The sequence below is a fragment of the Podarcis raffonei genome, chromosome 2, assembly GCF_027172205.1.
Source record: "Podarcis raffonei isolate rPodRaf1 chromosome 2, rPodRaf1.pri, whole genome shotgun sequence".
NCBI classification, from domain to species: domain Eukaryota; kingdom Metazoa; phylum Chordata; class Lepidosauria; order Squamata; family Lacertidae; genus Podarcis; species Podarcis raffonei.
In genome coordinates this window covers 45,398,429-45,418,018 of record NC_070603.1, presented here as the reverse complement: position 1 = coordinate 45,418,018, position 19,590 = coordinate 45,398,429, and the positions used below count along the sequence as shown (strand labels likewise).

The 19,590-nt window shown below is 41.4% G+C and overlaps 2 protein-coding genes across 2 annotated transcripts in view; both read left to right on the top strand.

The window, feature by feature from the left end:
- SLU7 (SLU7 homolog, splicing factor) overlaps positions 1 to 19,590 on the top strand; it is a 252,508-nt gene that overhangs the window by 161,152 nt on the left and 71,766 nt on the right. The window lies entirely within an intron of this gene.
- The window catches only part of ATP10B (ATPase phospholipid transporting 10B (putative)), a 153,918-nt gene that overhangs the window by 121,301 nt on the left and 13,027 nt on the right, over positions 1 to 19,590 (top strand). Inside the window, exons 12-18 of the mRNA XM_053368548.1 lie at positions 1,009 to 1,261; positions 2,506 to 2,726; positions 4,427 to 4,606; positions 5,854 to 6,457; positions 8,039 to 8,145; positions 9,099 to 9,225; positions 12,285 to 12,469. Coding sequence (XP_053224523.1) covers positions 1,009 to 1,261; positions 2,506 to 2,726; positions 4,427 to 4,606; positions 5,854 to 6,457; positions 8,039 to 8,145; positions 9,099 to 9,225; positions 12,285 to 12,469 — 1,677 coding nt within the window. The remainder of the gene's footprint in view (positions 1 to 1,008; positions 1,262 to 2,505; positions 2,727 to 4,426; positions 4,607 to 5,853; positions 6,458 to 8,038; positions 8,146 to 9,098; positions 9,226 to 12,284; positions 12,470 to 19,590) is intronic.

The following is a 19,590-nucleotide window of genomic DNA, read 5'->3' as shown; positions in this document are numbered from 1 at the left end:
CTTTCCAGAAGATACCTCTGGGAGTTTGACCTCATATACAGTTAATATGTCTGTGTATTATTACCACATGAATACTGCATGTCTATTTCCTAGATTTATAGGTCACCCCATAGCAAAAAAGCTCTCCAAATTAGGAAGATGTAAAGGCTGTAGCAAAATTTGAAACATCTAGAAAAACAAACATGTACTTTCCTGGTGTTCAAGGGCATGAAAGTGGGCACCAAGTAGGTTTCCCAGAGGAGGGCATTCTACCACTGGGTTGCCACTCCCGAAAAGCCTCTTTCACTCATTACCAGGTGCCACACCTCACATGTTCCTCTGACAAGTCAATAGGTTTATTGTTCTAGTTGGCGGTCATAACACATTCCTCTCATGACAATCTCTGGGTACGTGTCGAAAGAGGCAATCCTTCAGATGTTGTGGTCCCAAAATGTGAAGGGTTCTGAAGGCCGAAGCCAGGCTTTTGGATTGGGCCTGGAAACAGACTGAAGACTAATCCACACTTCTGCTTGTCCCGTACCTAGAAAGAACAAGTCTGAGCAGTTGTCTCCTTGTCCCACTCCTTTCCAAGGAAAAGCCAACTCCTTGTCCCACTCCTTTCCAAGGAAAAGCCAACTGCTACACTCTTGTATGAAAAAATTTTCTGGCTGTGGCTGACTTCTGTTGCATAGTCATGCATCCTTGTCCTGTAGTATGAATCTCTTGGCAGTACATCACTCCTCTATAAAGGTGGAAAGTTATTTGGTTCTCAGTAGCAGTTTATTTCAAAGTCCAAATCTCTTTTGTTCTGTTTAGCTAGTGTCTGGCGATCCAAATGCTTTAGGAGCACAACCAATGCATTCACTGTGGAGTCTAGACAGCAATGAGAAAATGTGCAGGCATTTTTGCTGTCAACTTTTATCTACTGGGTTTTTTAGTTAGTTCCCTCCAGGAAGTCTTGTTAGAGCAGCCAGCATGAAATCTTGCTTCCAACGAATTTCTAACATTCTGGGCAATGTTCTCTTTCAGATTTTGATCCCCATTTCCCTCTATGTATCCATTGAACTAGTCAAGCTAGGTCAAGTCTTCTTGATTCATAATGATATCGACCTGTACAATGATGAGCTAGACTTACCCATACGGTGTCGAGCACTAAATATCACTGAAGACCTGGGGCAAATCCAGTACATATTCTCTGACAAAACAGGGACCCTGACAGAAAATAAGATGGTGTTTCGACGTTGTACAATTGATGGGAGAGAATTCTCACATCAGGAAAATGGTAAGACATGCACTGTCTCTATAACCCTGGGCTACATTGAATGTGAAACATGGTCTTTCTGCCATATAATCTGGAAGTTGCTTTGGAAGACAGAGGATCTTAGCTTCCTTCCCCCTTTAAAAGCCATGTTTAGCACATACAGATGTAAAGAAAGTTTATGAGAGCCAGTGTGGTGTAGTGGTTAAGAACGGTGGACTCGTAATCTGGGGAACCGGGTTCGCGTCTCCGCTCCTCCACATGCAGCTGCTGGGTGACCTTGGGCAGTCACACTCCTTTGAAGTCTTTCGGCCCCACTCACCTCACAGAGTGTTTGTTGTGGGGGAGGAAGGGAAAGGAGAATGTTAGCCACTTTGAGACTCCTTCGGGTAGTGATAAAGTGGGATATCAAATCCAAACTCCTCCTCCTCCTCCTGAGCAGCTTTACCTGTATCCCCCAGCAGCCACTGAGGAGGTGGGAGATGTAGACTGCACAACCAGGCCATTTTAAGGGGATTTGTGCCCACTTGTCTGCAGGTAGGGAGGCTGGGTCACATAGTACAGCCATCTGGCAGCAGAGAAGCCTCCAGCAATTGGAACCTTTGTGGCCCATTTCTTCAACTCTCCATTGCTGCTCTATGACAACCTCTAAGGTACAAGCAAACTCCCACCTTCCCCTTTGCCCACTCTGCAGGGCTATGTAGGAGTAGGAGTACTAGATAGCCCTGTTCCCAACCTGAATTTTATGCATGAAATGAGTGGGTGAAGCAAGCCCAGGATGCCAGAGACAAAGGTGCTTAGGCTGCTGTGTGTTTCCTTGTTTCATTGAGATCCTTGCTTTATTTATTATATATCCTGCTTTTATTCCAAGCAGCTCAAGATGGCATACATTCTTCTCCCTGTCACCTTTTTCACCTTCCAACAATCCTGTGAGGGAGGTGAGGCTGGGAGCTGGCGATGGGTCCAAGGTTCACATCTGAGTGGGGATTTGCATCCTCATCTACCAGATCCAAGTCCAGCTCTTCAACCATTGCACTACATTGACCTGGGCTAAGAGCTCTGCTTGTGCACTGCTCCTACACATTATGCTCATGCACATGCTGAAACTCTGCACTTTGTCCTCCATTGGTGAGGACAGAATCATGGCCTTGCAACCTTCAGGGGGTCTGGTTTGTGGAGGTCTACGTGAAGTTGGACAGAAGTATTGTCTGAGAGTCCCTTCAAATAATGATGGTGATAATGCAGCACATTTATTTTATCTCTTATAGCCAAGAGACTAGAAACGTACAAGGAGTTGGATTCAGATGCTGAAGACTGGGCGAAACATTTGAGTCTACCTCCAAACAATGGTGGAGAAATTCTCAGGCGGAACAGCACTGCTAAGCCCTTGAGGAGGTGGCAGAGTGCTCGGGCTCGGTTTCAGGGACACACAAGGCAGAGATCTCTGGGTGGCATCTCTCAGTCTCAAGTGGCATTTAGCAGTACCATTGTAAGTAAGACCTTTTGCTTCTTTTAATTATAAAGTCTTTAGTAATACATCAGAACAAATGGCATTCTTGAGAAAACTGCTATTGCTTTTTGTTCCAATTGAGCGCTAAAGAGCAGTTTCCCCAGCGGAGAAGCAGCAAGACAAAAGGAAGTGTGGATAAGCCCTAAGCTCCAGCTAAAATACACACACAACAACAACAACAACAACAACAACAACAACAACAACAACAACAACAGACTAAATATTTTTAAAGCATAACAGCAGTATCCAGTTTTCCTTTGTGGTGTGTGGTTCTTTTTTAAAAAAAATGCACACTAGCAGATTGTACAGGCTGCGTTCAAATGTTCGTCATGGTTTCTATAAATACTAAGCAAAACATTGATTCATGCTAAAAGACACCACGTTCATACCCCCCAAAAAGGTTCGTGCAGTACAGTTTATGGGTTTTGCTTACTAAATGTCAGGTTTCCTAGGGCTATGTGCAAGGCATAAAAAGTGGTAGCCTCAGGTAGAATGACAACGGAAGAATTTAACACTGCTGAGAAGATGCAGTAGTTCCTGACTAAAGGTCAGTACAACATCTCCTGCAAACACCTGCCTCTTAAGCCTATTGCCAAGAAATCTGATAAGCGGCAAACCAGCACATCTGAAAATGAGGTTTAATAGAAAGCGTTTGCACTAGCAGCTGTCAAAGGAATCGCCAAAATTAAATCCAGACTTTTTAAAAGAAAAACTTTGAGGCAACAATCCTGATCCAGATGCTTGTGGGCAGATCTGCACAAGCAATTGTGACCCCTTCTTTCTCACTGTCGCTGAATTGCAGCTCCATCCTTAGCCATAGGAGATTTTCAAAGCTCCCTTGTGTTGGGGATTGAAAAAGTGAGAGGAATTACCCTTGCATGCATTCAAACTGAACTTTCCCGTGCCTGCTCAAAGGAGCTTCCCAAATTGGCCACAATCCACAAGTCAAGTCCTGCTTACGTTCACCTTGGCTGACAAGGATGCCAGTCTCCACTTCTGTAGTTCCCCTTCTGGCCCTAGTACTTATAAGGTCTTCTGCCAGGCCAGAAGTCAGTGTCGTCAGACATCTGCTAACATTTTGACACACCAAGGCTGACAGGACCTTCTAGCTGTCACAGCCAGATGAGTGGCAGTGAGGCACCAGTGATGCTGCCAGCAACTCTAACCAGAGGGAGGCACCAGCGTCAGGCAGCAAAGACTGGGATATGGTAAAGAGAAGCAAAGTTTTGACATTATATACATCATTCAACCTGCCCTGAACCCCCTAAGGTAACCTGTGCTGCCCTCAGGTGTGGTGGAGGATGCTATGAGATTGAATAGCTGGTCTGGATTGAATAGCTGGTCTCTATAGGGAGTTGGGGAGAGGGCATCTTATCCTTTGCCTCAGGCGGCAAAATGGATTGAATAGCTGGTCTCTATAGGGAGTTGGGGAGAGGGCATCTTATCCTTTGCCTCAGGCGGCAAAATGCCTTGGGTGGGCTATGGGCCTAACTTCCTTCTCACAATCCCTGCCATTTCTCTGATGCTTTAGCACCTGCTGGTTTTGAAGCTGATAATAACACTGTGATTCTGTACGTGCAATGTTCTTTGAAACTCTAGAACACCCAGCAGAAGGTTGTTTTTCGCACAATCCTAACAATGTGAAGATTTTTTTTTTAACTGAGTAACATGTATTCCAGGAGAAGGACGTGACCCCAGATAACAGGCTGCTGATGAAAGTGAGAAATGCATCGTGCCAGATTGAACCTTTGACACCATTTATGTTTGCAAAGACCACCTCCTCCATCACAGACTTTTTTCTTGCTCTGACCCTCTGCAACACTGTTGTGGTCTCCACAGCAACCGATCCAAGACAAAGGGTAATCTCTCACTTTAACGTCTCTTTGAGGAAATGAGTTGAATTTAATAAAAGACTTGAGAGCTTTATGGTGACAACTTACTTGGGGAGGTAAAAAAAAAAGTTGCTTTTGAGGGGAAGGTAAAAAAAGGGTAGGGGGTTTCCCCTTTAGTCTGCAATAATTCTGCAGAATCCTCTCTCTGTCTCCCTTCGTATTTCCTGCCTAACAACTTATCCTCATGTCCCTAAGGAATATGCTAATTTGAAAGTGAAATAGTATTCCCCTATATTTCTTGATTATGGCTGCAAAAGTCGATTGATTAATTGGCATGATTAAATGATTAAAGCCTTAATTGCAGCTTCTAAATGCATTCCAGTTCATCAGGGTAGTTGCTTCCTTTGTAAAACAGATTTTATTTTTTGTTATGAGCTTCTTGCTTGAGCCAAGGCGTATGGAGCTCAACCTCCTCCTACTCCAAATAACCCCAGTGCCACCCACTTGTTTCCATGCCTTGCAAAAAGAGGTTCTGAATGTTATGAATAAGCCATAGATACCCATTAGAAGGGTATGTTATGTTTTAAATTATGCCTGAAGGGCACAGGGTGGGTGGGTGGATAATCATAACTCAGAAATCACTAGTTTAAACACACAACCTCAGGACTTCCAGCAGGGTCCCCTAAGCCTCAGTGTAGCCTTTGGGGACTGGGGGCTGCCATGAGGATAACAGGAAGGGAACGTCAGCTTCCTCCAGCCTCATTACACACACCCATCTCAGAATCCAGCCCAATGAATGGGAGCCTTTTGCCCCTTTTCTTTTCTTAAATTCTTTGTGAACACATAATGGAAGAATAGCTGTCGCCTTCATTTAGGATCACCAGAAAAAGCACTATTAATATATGCAAATTGATTAATTAACTGAGTAACTAGTTAAAAGTGAGGCAATTCACTGATTTGAAATAGCTTGGTTGACAGCCTTGTTTTTGTATATGGCAGGGTTCTCAAAGGTACATGTTGCTGTTTAATTATCTCTGTACCTTTGCTCATCTCCTTCTCTGATACTAAGAATATAAACCAAACAAACAAACAAAACCCATCTTAAATCTAGATGCTCCCTTAAGGAGCCCCTCATTGTATCTAGAGACATCACCTGACGCATACATCTTTGTCGTATGGTGATAGCAGTGTTCTACTGGTTAGAAAATGCCCCCCTTGTGTTGTAGTACATAATTTCAGCTATAATTAATCCTGATTCCCTCTTTTCTTTCAAGGTTACCATTCCGTCACCAATGAAACCATCAGCACTATCCCTGGAGAAAATTCACCAGCTGTTCCAGCGTCTAAAGCTGGCAAGCCTCAGCCAGTCTCTTTCATCAGCTCAGTCAAATTCAGACTTAGGAGAGAGTTTGACTACAGAAACCACCAGAGTCTGTGCTGACTCCGAAACAAAAGATTATTTTTCTTCTCAAAGCTGTTCCACTTTAGCAGATGATTACAGTTTTAGAAGAGATTCAATCACTGAGAAAGACACCTTTGGGGACAGCGATCCCACTCCAGCAGAGATCTGTGGGGCAGCTTACCAGGGAGCTTCCCAAATAGAGTTTTGTTATGAGGCTGAAAGCCCAGATGAAGCTGCCCTTGTCCATGCAGCCCGGGCTTACCAGTTTACATTAGTGTCCAGGACTGCTGAACAAGTGACTGTGAGGCTGCCAGAGGGTACCCTCCTGACCTTTGACCTCTTGTTCACTTTGGGATTTGACTCCAACAGAAAAAGAATGTCGGTGGTGGTGAGGCATCCCCATACTGGCGAGATAATTGTCTACACCAAAGGGGCTGACTCTGTCATAATGGACTTATTGGAAGAACCTTCCAGAGGTAATTTTTTGCATTCGCCAAGAAACTATCTATTAAGAATGTGTAGCCTAGGTTGCATGAAATATAGATTCCATCTACGAAACTACAATGGAAGCAAAAGTGTTAACCAGGCAAGCCGTAGGGCAGAGGGAGCATGAGTAGGCAAACTAAGGCCCAGGGGCCAGATCTGGCCCAATCACCTTCTAAATCCAGCCCGCAGACGGTCTGGGAATCAGCATGTTTTTACATGAGTAGAATGTGTGCTTTTATTTAAAAGGCATCTCTGGGTTATTTGTGGGGCATAGGAATTCGTTCATTATTATTTTTTCAAAATATAGTCTGGCCCCCCCACAAGGTCTGAAAAAGTTTGCTGTCCCCTGGTGTATAACATGTAGAGCAGCCTAATAGGGAAGCCAAAATGAATAGGCTTTATGAGATCTGCAATAATACCAAAATTATCTTGCACACTGTGATACTCTAACTATTGGAACAGAAGGGCAGTGACATCCAGACTTGCCCTTGCCCTGCAGCTCCCCCCTGGAGAAACCAGTTCTTTACTGCTGCACTGGAGCAAATGTCAATCGGGTTTTCCTCAGATTGACTTTCGCTCCAGATTGGGTTTTCTCCATATTGACTTATCAGGAAAGAGCGGATTTTCCTGGGGAAAGCAGTGGGGCAAGGGCAGAGCTGCTTGGATCCATGCCTAGAAAGCATGGACAAGTGGAAAACTACTCAGACCCATGCTTTCTAGTGATGGGACAAGCAGAAGTTTGGACAAGTCCTATGTAGCAGTGAGATGTCAACTATAGTGGTCCCAGGCTAGAGAAAAGCAAGTGCACTAAAGTCCCTCTACAATTAAGTGCTGAAAGGGTGATTTCAATAGGACTTAATGCTGCATTATATGGAATCATAGAATTGTAGTGTGGGAGGGATCCTGAGGGAAGTCACTGGAGCATGCTCCAGCTCTTAGCGTTGCCTTTCCCCCTATGATTCATGCAGGTTGTAAGATAGAAATTGGGAGCTTGGGTCCTCCAGGTTTTTGTGGACTACAACTCCCATTGTCCCTGACCATTGGCCATGCTGGCTGGGGCTGATGAGATTTGGAGTCTGACAACATATGGAGTGTTACATCCCTGCTGTAATACTTGCTTATTTTAAAGTTTCACAAGTTCTGTGTACCTGCTTATCCAGTCATTCATTTCTTTTTTATTTACAAAAACAGGAAAAGATTTTTTGTTATATTGTTCCAGGAGTTGAGGTGAAAAAAGCTTCTTTTTAGCATTATGGATGCCAGCAAATCAGTGTCAATCAATGACCATTTCTGCTGCAGTATAGATATATAGATGATAGATAGATAGATGATAGATAGATGTCTTCTAAGAACTTGGTCCTAAGAGGAAAGTGATATCTGGTTGAGTACAGTAGGGGGGCTTCTAAAGCAGCTCTGCTGCTCTGACAATACATGACATTTATGCACCAGAGACAACACATTTATGGGCTTGGAAGAGATCCTTGTAATATTAACATGCTTGTATAGGTGTGAGGTGGTGATTTGGCATAATCTGTAACTGAAATAAGCATCACTCTGCTTGTGTTTCACAGCTAACCTAGCCATGGAAAAGAAAATAAGAAAAGTCAGAGATCAAACACAAAAACATTTAGATTTCTATGCACGAGATGGCCTGAGAACTCTATGCATAGCTAAGAAGGTAAGCAGAATATTTTTTTTATTTCCTTCGTCTGAACAATCTTACTAAAAGGGCCAATACTCTAAAGAACCAATGCTCTGCTTCTGCTCTTCTTATGACTCTTTCCAGACTGCTTTTAGAAATCCCTAATCAAATAAATATTCTCTTTCATGTAGCTTTCTGTACTCCTCCTATGCTGATTAATCATGATATAAATGGCCTGAAACCTGCAGCTTCTTTCTGCTTTATTAGAGTAGCAGTGAAGAATTCCCATCACCGCTTGCGTAAACATTCCAAGGCTGCTCCAGAGATCATCATTTGTGGATTATGGTCTGGAGCCAATGAGCTGGAAGAAGGGAAGGGTTGTTTAGGTTTTAATGTTCCTATTAACATTTCACATTATCTTGAAATGGGTGTTTGGTGGGGGAAGGAGAAGCTGCTCATCATGACACAGAAGTCAGTTTGCATCTCATTCTTAGAATTATTTCAGGCATTGCGTTAAACCATGATTTGCAGTAACTATAGTTCAGACTTGAAACCATTATTTGCATTCCCAACATAGTCCCACAAGTCTGTACAGCTTCCTTTTTCTCCCACACTGTCTAGATGCCAGAACAACATCCCAAGCCAAATAAGTCTCATTGTGTTCAGTGGGGCCAACATCCAGATGGATATAGGATTGCAATTTACTCACTGAGGCACACTTCTTAGTAAGCATGCTGAGTTTAATGAGATTTACTCCCAAGGAAATGTGCTTGAACCTTAAACTGCAATCCTATATCATGTTGCTTGTTGCCTGTGGTGCTTTGTGGCACTGCACCCTGGTTCAGCCAATCCAGAACACTCTGGTCTATTGACTAAGCTAAATGTCAGATAGAAACATTTGTGTTTGAAACATTTACTTCAAACAATCCAACACACTCCAGGAACCTAATGTCTTTGCCATCTGTAATTGTGAGCATGTGTTGTACTAGGTCCTGAGTGAAGATGACTTTCAGATATGGGCCAACTTTCGTCGTGAGGCAGAAACAGCTATTGACAACAGAGATGAGCTACTCATGCAGACTGCGCAACATCTGGAGACGAAACTCACATTACTAGGTAACTTTTAAAACAATTCATTAAACACTAGGGTGTAATGATATATCCTTGGCAACTTAAAGGGATAAATTGCCTGTATCCAGTCATAAGCACATTTACTTGGAAGTGAGTCACAATTTAAAAACTAGCCTCAGCCTTTGAAATGAAGTTAACATTGCAGTCTATGACAAATTTCATCTTCAATATCTTCCTGCATAGTTTTGCAAATTAAATAAGGCAGGTGTGGAAAACCTGTTGCCCTCATGATGTTACTGGATGCCAACTCCCATCAGCCCAACCAGTGTAGCCAATGGTCAGGGATGATGGGAGTTATAACCAAGCAATACAGTGGTACCTCGGGTTACATACGCTTCAGGTTACATACGCTTCAGGTTACAGACTCCGCTAACCCAGAAATAGTACCTCAGGTTAAGAACTTTGCTTCAGGATGAGAACAAAAATCGCGCGGCGGCAGCAACAGGAGGCCCCATTAGCTAAAGTGGTGCTTCGGGTTAAGAACAGTTTCAGGTTAAGAACAGATCTCTGGAACAAATTAAGTACGTAACCAGAGGTACCACTGTATCTGGAAGGCCACTGGTTCCCCAACCCAGATATAACAACATACAAAGCACACCTATACTTATGCATGTAGATAGAAACAGTATCTACAAGCTTGCCAGTGAGTTCATGATGTGAAATATATGCTTGATCCATGAATACATTATCTTGCCTATAAGCAAAACTGCAATCATCTTAGGTGAACCTTCTGTCTTATTTCAATCACTGTTTTGCTGTTTTGAGCTAGAGTTTTGAAAGGATGCAATAGCATTTCCTACAAACTCAGTTAAGATGGTCTTATCTGATCCATTTCCACTGTATATGTATGCATGTTGTATACATTTAAACACATACAGTTGCAGTGTCTTATCTTACACTGTAAGTTTTTTCCTCAGTTATGCATTGTGAAATTAGAACATTTTGTGTGCTTTGCGGAAGTAATTTATTACTGTAATGTAATGTACAAAGTGAGGTTCACAGAACTTACCTGCCTACAGTTCTAAGCGATGTTGCTGGTCAGAGCCAGCCCTATCATTAGGCAGAGCAAAGCAGCTACTTCAGGCAGCAGGGGATAGGGATGGGGAGCAGCAACAATATGTTGGAGAACAGAGCAGTGTGCGTCATGTGGCCTGCACTACAGCACACACCCCAGCCTGTTGTCCACAGGTGCAGTAGAGGATGCCGTCCCAACTACCAGTCCCATCAGTTTCTCTGCATAGGGTTGGAGAAGGGTGTCCACTTGTCATCTGCCTCAGGTAGCAAAATGTCTTGGACTGACCCTGCTGCTGGAGCTTCTTCCTTCTCCACTTCTATGCAATGTATGAACTAGAAAATGTAGTCTATGTGCCGCTGGAACAGAGAGTATTCTAAGCAGAGCTTTAGAGTTATAAATAACCACATCCTTTAGAAGTACAGTTAATGACGTAGTTTAACTACCAAAAAATTGTTAGTTTGCTTTAAGTCAGCAGTAACCAGTCTTCTGGGTCATTGTGCCCCAAATTCCCACAGCATGAAACAGTGTCACATGAGTGCATGCTACAGTGCATAAGTGCTGCACACCATGCCTTGATGCCTTTGTCTCTATGCTACAGAAACAAGAATTTAGGAAGCATTACATTATCAGAAAAACAAGTAGGAGTACAGACAAAACAATGCAAGGCCCTTGCGCCTGTATAAATCTCTACTGCTTCTGCCACCTTTTAGCCATCCATGCTCTAAGCAATAATTTGCTTTTTAATATTCAATATTTATTGTATTGATTTCCATTCCTGACCTCAGGCAAACATACAAATTGTGGCAATATTCACTCAGATTTCTATTTCCAGAAGAACTCTCAGATTTCCCTGGCTAGATGATGTCTTCAGGAAAGGGCAACTTCATTTGGAGTTAAGTTAGTTGTAATAAAGCGCATGAAAAAGTCAGACCTATCTCAGCTCTCATTTATCACTGCAAATAATCTAATACTGACCTCTGGCAGAAGAGATGCTATTACTCTCTCAGTCATTAATTACCTTTAGCATTCATTTAGCCTCTTACCTTAGTTTTTGAGCATCTCAAACAAAGAAATGTAATATAACCTCCCTACTTTCTTTAATGTGACAAGTAGCTGATCTGTTTAGTGAATTAAAAGGGTCAATGTTCAGTTCAGTTTTGTATCTTTCTTGTGATGCTATGACATCTTTAAAGACATAGGTTATGATCTGGTGATTATGAGCAGGTGAAAAAAACAAAAAGATTACTACCTGCGCAGTTCTGTGCACTGATGCTTAAGTGCTGGCACAAATTATGTGTATAATGAGCTGAATCTAAACTTAGTTCTGCACACAGAACAGATTCTCTATTTTTCTCGCATGCAAAGGCTGTTGTAGGAACAAATTAACTAACTCTGCATGCTAAAACCTGTTCCCAGAAACAGAGAAGGATCAGTGCTCCCAATTGGCTCAACAATGCCTACCTCTTGAAGCAGGTCCTGGGAACCACTCAGTATTGAGAACAGGGTTGCCCTGCTGTGGTCAGTTCCAATACCAACTGTTGTAGGCTACAGTCTTCTAGGGTTTCTCAAAATTTTACCTCTTTCTCATGGCTAGAACACATATGTTGACATTCTGTGTGAGGGTAGTTGAAGTCCCCCATTTCTACAATGTCTCCTCTTTTGGATGCTTTCTTGATTTTGTTCTTCATCTCAAGATCTCCATGGGCATTTTGATCAGCGGGATGATAGCACATCCCCAGTAGTGAATTACTCTTGGGGCCTGGTATCACCACCCACAATGATTCTGTGACAGAGTCTGCCCCTTTGAGGATTTATAGCCCTGAAGAACCTTTGAGGGAAAATGCAGCGGAAAAACTGCATGAACTTACTTTCCTACATCTTTTCAGTTACTTTTCCTTTATCTTTTATAGCAACTGTTGCAACAGGTGAATAAACGGGCAGGTTTGTAACAGTGCCGTGTAGTTTTGTATGCAAAGTGCACTCTGCATGCTCAGTCAAAGCTTGGTTCCCCATTCTTCCGTTTTACCAGGAGCAACTGGTATTGAAGATCGGCTGCAAGATGGAGTGCCTGATACCATTGCTGCTTTCAGAGAGGCAGGGATCCAGACTTGGGTGCTGACTGGAGATAAGCAGGAAACAGCAGTTAACATTGCATATTCTTGCAAACTTCTGGACCAAAGAGACACAGTCTTTACCATTAATACTGAAAGTAAGGTGAGTCCAAATGGCCTGCAAGGGATTCTATGACGACTTGTTTAATGATCTGCCATGCAAGCTTCCTTCATCTTTAAAGGTAAAGGTAAAGGGACCCCTGACCATTAGGTCCAGTCATGAATGACTCTGGGGTTGCAGCGCTCATCTCGCTTTACTGGCCGAGGGAGCCGGCGTACAGCTTCTGGGTCATGTGACCAGCATGACTAAGCTGCTTCTGGCGAACCAGAGCAGTGCATGGAAACACCGTTTACCTTCCCGCTGAAGTGGTACCTATTTATCTACTTGCACTTTGACGTGCTTTCAAACTGCTAGGTTGGCAGGAGCTGGGACTGAGCAACGGGAGCTCACCCCATCGCGGGGATTCGAACCACTACCTTCTGATCAGCCAGCCCTAGGTTCTGTGGTTTAGACCACAGCGCCACCTGCATCCCTCCTTCATCTTTAATGCAGCATTAAAGTGAAAAACATGGGTCAAACTGTTATTTGGAAAATGATCCTTTTGAAGCTGTACTATGCTGTATTATTGGAATTCAGGAAGATTGTATAGGCATGAAAGACAAACATTTGGCTTTAATGTTTCAAACTTATTTGGCAATTTGTAAAAAGCCTTGTCTCCAAATAGCATTGAGGTTTTGCTAGCTAAAAGGCTTGCTATCTGTCCCTTGCTAGATTTGTATACGAAATAAGTAACTGTCCTATGAAATAAGAGCGTGTGACAAGCCTACTTGCTAGATAACATTTCACTGGCAACAATTAAACTGGAAATGTTGCCTTTACCCTGTTCCAATTAATTCTAGTGACCCACCAAGTCAAATGTAGCTCAGCAGCCAAATCTGAAGGACCACCAACAACCCAGTAAACCACAGGTTTGTGCTGTCTGCCTTTTACTGCAGAAATCTGGGGAAGGGGGTATCAAGCACATGTAGGCTTGACATCCCCCATGTGACAGGCACCTGTTGCTTGGCTGGTCACATGTTGTATAGTTCAGGGCAGAGCTATCAGTGGTGCTGAAAATTCAATTTCTGACTTGATCAAAGCTCCCAGACTAATTTGCAGACCAAAACATCCTTACCCTTCAGATTTTACTCTTATCCAGTGGGTGCAGTACACTTCTCTTTTTTTTTTTTTAAAGATGTTTATTAAAATTTTCAAAGTTAATACAATAAAAATATAAAAATCAAAAAGAAAAAGGGAAAAAATACGAAAAAACAAAAGAAAAAAAGATACATAAAAATTAAAAACACATTAAGTTCACAATAATTTACTTTCATTGACATATTTTCCCGACCTCCTCATACCTCCCCTTTTTGTATTCCAATTCAAATTATTGATTCAGCAAATCCTTAACCATAATTCTTAACCTAATTCCACCTCTCTTTTTTTCCCCTATCCCTCAGAACATTACAGCTGAAAACCTCTTAAATTCCATCCAACATCATTCTAACATTCATTAATTTTACAATATTTCTGTAAATAATCCTTAAATTTCTTCCAATCTTCTTCCGCCGACTCTTCTCCCTGGTCACGGATTCTGCCAGTCATTTCTGCCAATCCCATGTAATCGATCATCTTCAACTGCCATTCTTCCAGAGTGGGCAAATCCTGTGTCTTCCAGTACTTTGCAATAAGTATTCTTGCTGCTGTTGTGGCATACATAAAAAAAGTTCTGTCCTTCTTTGGCACCTGTTGGCTGACTATGCCTAGAAGAAAGGCCTCTGGTTTCTTCAAGAAGTTATATTTAAATACCTTTTTTAGTTCATTATAAATCATTTCCCAGAAAGCCTTAATCCTTGGGCACGTCCACCAAAGGTGAAAGAATGTACCTTCACTTTCCTTACATTTCCAGCATTTATTATCGGGCAAGTGATAAATTTTTGCCAGCTTGACTGGGGTCATGTACCACCTGTATATCATTTTCATGATATTCTCTCTTAAGGCATTACATGCCGTAAATTTCATACCTGTGGTCCACAACTGTTCCCAGTCAGCAAACATAATGTTATGTCCTACATCTTGTGCCCATTTAATCATGGCTGATTTAACCGTCTCATCCTGAGTATTCCATTTCAGCAGCAAGTTATACATCTTTGACAAAATCTTAGTTTTAGGTTCTAACAGTTCTGTTTCCAATTTTGATTTTTCCACCTGGAAGCCGATTTTTTTGTCCAAATTATATGCCTCCATTATTTGGTAGTAATGAAGCCAGTCTCGCACTTTGTTCTTTAGTTTCTCAAAACTCTGCAGTTTCAATCTATGACCTTCTTGTTCCAAAATTTCCCAATATTTCGGCCATTTGGCCTCCATATTGAGCTTTTTCTGTGCTTTCGCTTCCATCGGTGACAGCCACCTTGGGGTTTTATTTTCCAATAAGTCCTTATATCTAATCCAAACATTAAACAACGCTCTCCTGACCATGTGATTTTTGAATGCTTTATGTGCTTTAACCTTGTCATACCACAAATATGCATGCCACCCAAATACATTGTTAAAACCTTCTAAATCTAGAATGTCTGTATTCTCAAGAAGCAGCCAGTCTTTCAGCCAGCAAAATGCTGCTGATTCATAATAAAGTTTAAAGTCTGGCAGGGCAAATCCACCCCTTTCCTTTGCATCCGTTAATATCTTAAATTTTATTCTAGGCTTCTTGCCCTGCCAGACAAATCTAGAAATATCTTTCTGCCACTTCTTGAAACAGTCCATCTTGTCCACAATTTGCAATGTTTGAAATAAAAACAACATTCTAGGCAATACATTCATCTTTATAGCTGCAATTCGGCCCAACAAGGAAAGCTTCAAATTTGACCAAATTTCTAAATCTTTTTTCACTTCTGTCCAACATTTTTCATAGTTATCTTTAAACAAGTTCCCATTTTTAGCTGTCATATTAATCCCCAAATATTTCACCTTCTTAACCACAGTCAGACCTGTTTCATTCTGGAACCTCTCTCTTTCAATCAGTGTTAGATTTTTCTCTAACACCTTAGTTTTTACCTTATTCAGTTTAAATCCTGCCACCTGACCAAACTCTTGAATTAGTTCCAAAACCCTTTTAGTACTAGATTCTGGCTCCTGTAACGTTAAGACTAAGTCATCTGCAAAAGCTCTCAATTTGTACTGTTTGGCTCCGACCTGTATACCTTTAACCAGCCGGTCCCTTCTAATCATGTTCAGCAGGACCTCCAGGACCGATATAAAAAGCAATGGGGAAATTGGGCACCCCTGTCGTGTCCCTTTTTCAATCTTGAATTCTTCCGTGACCACGTTATTTACAATTAATTTAGCCTTTTGTTCAGAATATATTGCACCTATACCATTCTCAAAACCTTGACCCACCCCCATACCCTGTAAGTTCTTTTTCATAAAACTCCAAGAGATGTTGTCAAAAGCTTTCTCCGCATCCACAAATATCAAAACTGCTTTAGTGTTTATATTCACTTCTAACTTTTCCAAAATGTCAATTATGTTCCTCAAATTGTCCGATAGATGTCTTCCCGGAAGAAAGCCCGCTTGGTCCTTATGGATCTCCTCCATCAATAATTTTCAGTCTCTTAGCCAAAATGTCAGCAAAAATTGTATAATCCACATTTAATAAGGATATGGGACGGTAGTTCTTAAGTTGAGTCTTTTCAGTCTCTGTTTTCGGTATTAGTGTAATATAAGCCTCCTTCCATGACTCTGGTGCCCTTTTCCCTTCCAAAATTTCATTGCAGACTTCCTTCAGAGGTTGTAATAACCACTCTTTCAAAGATCTATAATATCTGGAGGCCAGCCCATCTGGTCCTGGAGACTTGCCTAGTTGCATATTTTGGATGGCACCTTCTATCTCCTGGTCATATATTTTACAATTCAACATTAGTTTGCTTTCTTGTGAAATTTTTTGTAATCCATTTGTTTTCAAAAAACAGTCAATGTCCATTTCATTCTGTGGCCCTTGTGCATATAGTTGTTTGAAGTACTTCTGGAAGCAATTCCTAATCTCATTTGGGTTATGTATGTCTTTCCCTTCTACTTCCAAGTTTGTGATGGTATTTAATTTTTGTCTTTTTTTCAATTGCCAAGCCAATAGCTTCCCACATTTATTCGCTGATTCAAATGTCTTCTGTTTCATTTGTTTAATTTTCCATTCTATTTCCTGATTCATCAATTCCATGTATTGTACTTGATAAAGTTTTATTTCTCTCAAAATCTCCAGAGACTTTGGCTTTACTCTCAGTTTTTTCTCCCCTTCTTTTATTTTCTCTAAAATTTTGTCTTTTTTCTCATTTTGACTTCTCTTCTTTATTGCATTCTGTTGTATCAGAAACCCTCTCATCACAGCTTTACTTGCGTCCCAGATTACTCTTTTTTCAACATCTGTTGACATATTTATTTCAAAATAATCTCTCAAAGTTTTTTGGGCCTTCTTATATACTTCTTCATCTCTAAATAAGGTGTCATTCATTCTCCATCTGAAGGTGCCGGTTGATGTTTGCTTCATCTCCATCTTTACAGCATTATGGTCAGAGCAAGTTTTAGGGCAGATTTCCACTTTCTTTATCTTTGGTGCCATTCCTCTAGTAATCCAAATTTGGTCTATTCTAGTCCATGTCATCTTAGCCTCAGAGAAGAAAGTTCCCTCTCTCCCCAGGGGGTTCTTAATTCTCCAAATGTCAATCAAGTCCATATTGTCAATTAGTTCAAAGAAAGTTTTTGGTAGTCTACCATCTTTGGTGACTACCTGTTTTTGTGCCTTGTCCATATTAGTAGATACGACTCCATTCATGTCCCCCATCAGGATTATATTATAGTCCATATAGTCCAAAAGGATCTCATGCAACTTCTTAAAAAAATTCGGATTTCCCCTCGTTCGGTGCATACACCCCTACAATCAGAAATTTCTCTCCTTGAAGTTGAATTTCAATTGCCAAATATCTTCCTTGTTCATCTTTAAAAATTAATTTCGGTAGTAGTTTCTCTTTCGCATATATCACCACTCCTCTCTTTTTAACCTTGTCAGACGAAATAAACTCTTGTCCCAATCTTTTATTGATAAGTATTTTCCTGTGTAGCCTCATTACATGTGTTTCCTGTAAACATATCAAGTCCAATTGTTCTTTTCTTAATATATGAAAAACACCTTTTCTCTTTCGAGGGGAATTTAGTCCATTACAATTCCAACTTAGAAGTTGCAGAGCCATGATCAGTTACTTGGTTTTACCTCCAACTGCTCCAAGTTGTTGTTCTTCTTCTGTAGGTGGTTTATCTTTCCCTGGGCCCAGAAGTCCAAATGATAGATTTGCTATGTCTAAGATTCCTTTTCCTGATGCAGTTGGGTCCTCAGCAGATTCCACTTCCTTCTGTAGATCCTCCTCGTGGTCTTTCAAAAACTTGTCTTTATCATTCACTGTCCTTATTCTTATTTTCCTTCCTCTGTATTTAAAAGATAGGCCTTGGGGGAATTCCCACCTGAAGAGTATTTTATTTCTTCTCAAAAGAGCCACCAAATCTCTGTAGTAGGCTCTTACATCCAAGATATGTTTGGGTATGTCCTTGAAAATCTCTACAAATGCCTCTTCAATTTCCAAAGTTCTTTGGTAGTGCAGATTCAGAATTTTGTCTCTTTCTTCTTTTGTTCTTAAAGTGATCAAGCAATCTCTTGCTTTATTCTTTCTTTGTCTTCTGCCAAGTCTAAAAGCACTAACTATCTTGAATTCCTCTTTTCCCAAGTCCTGTTGCCAAAAATCTGTAAATTCCTTTGTAAGGAAGTCTGCCAGGTTGTCTTTCTCACTTTCAGGTACTGCTCTAATTCTTAAATTTCTCTCCTTTCCTTGTAATTCTATCATAGACAGTGTCAAATCATGGTCTTCTAATTTCTTATATACCGGTGGTATCTTTTCTTGGACAGCAGATGCAATTTCCTTAGCTTCCTCTGCTATCCTTCGAGTTGAGGCCGATTCCTCTAGTAACTTTTCAATGGACTGTGTATTAGAATTCACCTTCTTTCCCAATTCATTTATACTTGTAGTGTTCAAGTCAATTTTTGCTGAGGCCTCGACTACTTGTTTATTTGTCTCTGCAACCTGTTTATTTGTCTCTGCAAACTGTTTAGCTAAATTTTCCAAAGATGCATTAATTTTGCCAAGTGCCTGAGCCAATAACTCTTCAGATGACATAACTTTTGGTTTTACTTGCGAAGCAGCAGCTCCTACTGTACCTGCTGCTCCGGATGTCGAGGCCCTTCTCTGATGTGTAATATCAGTCTTGTATTGTCTGCCGGACCTAGTAATTCTTTCCTGAGCCGACTCTATCTTCCCTTTCCCATCTGCCATAACACTCTCATGTACTGTCCAAGGTCAATCTCACGCCTGGTAGATTTGTTTTGAAGAGGAATTTTCCACAGCTTGGTTACTTAGTGGCTTAGTTGTTATTGCAACATAGTCTCCTCTAGGGGGACACACTTCCAACTTCACTTTGCAACTTTTAAAACAAATATAGTCCTTATATGTCCCCAGTACCCTTAAAAGCCACAAATTCAGTGTCCTTAAAAGTTACTTTTTAGTCAAAAGCAGTTCCAGAAACACTGTATCTTTCACAGAGTTGTATCAGAAATCTTTATCTTTAACGTGCTGGCAATTCTTCCCAATTAGGCTTTCCCTATCATAGGCAGTCCGTTCCCAGATTTCAGAGGTAGCAGATGTAACTTTACTTCCCTCCTTCCTTGCAGGTAAATACTTCTCAAATTTCTCCCCTCCGCTCCTGCAGGCAGGGGGGGGGATCACTTTTTTGGTGCTGGATTTTAAACCTTTAAAAAGACGTCTTTCAAAGTTACAGCTTTACAGTCTCTTTGCTTTGATCTGTTTACAAGCCGGAAAGGTAGACTTCCTGTTTTTACCTTTCCCGTTTCGGTGCCGAAATTTTTTTAAAAATTTTTTTCCTCCAATTAATTCACTAAATCCTACTCACGAGTAGTTGCTTTAGAGTCCAATTGCCCAGAAAGAAATCAGCGCTCTCTGACTATGGCTGTGCGGCTTCACTGCACAGAAGCGGTAGACGACTCTCAGCTCCGCACCGCTCACCCCCGTTCCGTTCCGCAGCCTTTAAAAAGGCTCCTTCGCAGTCGGGGGGGCGCAAATGGAGCCCGC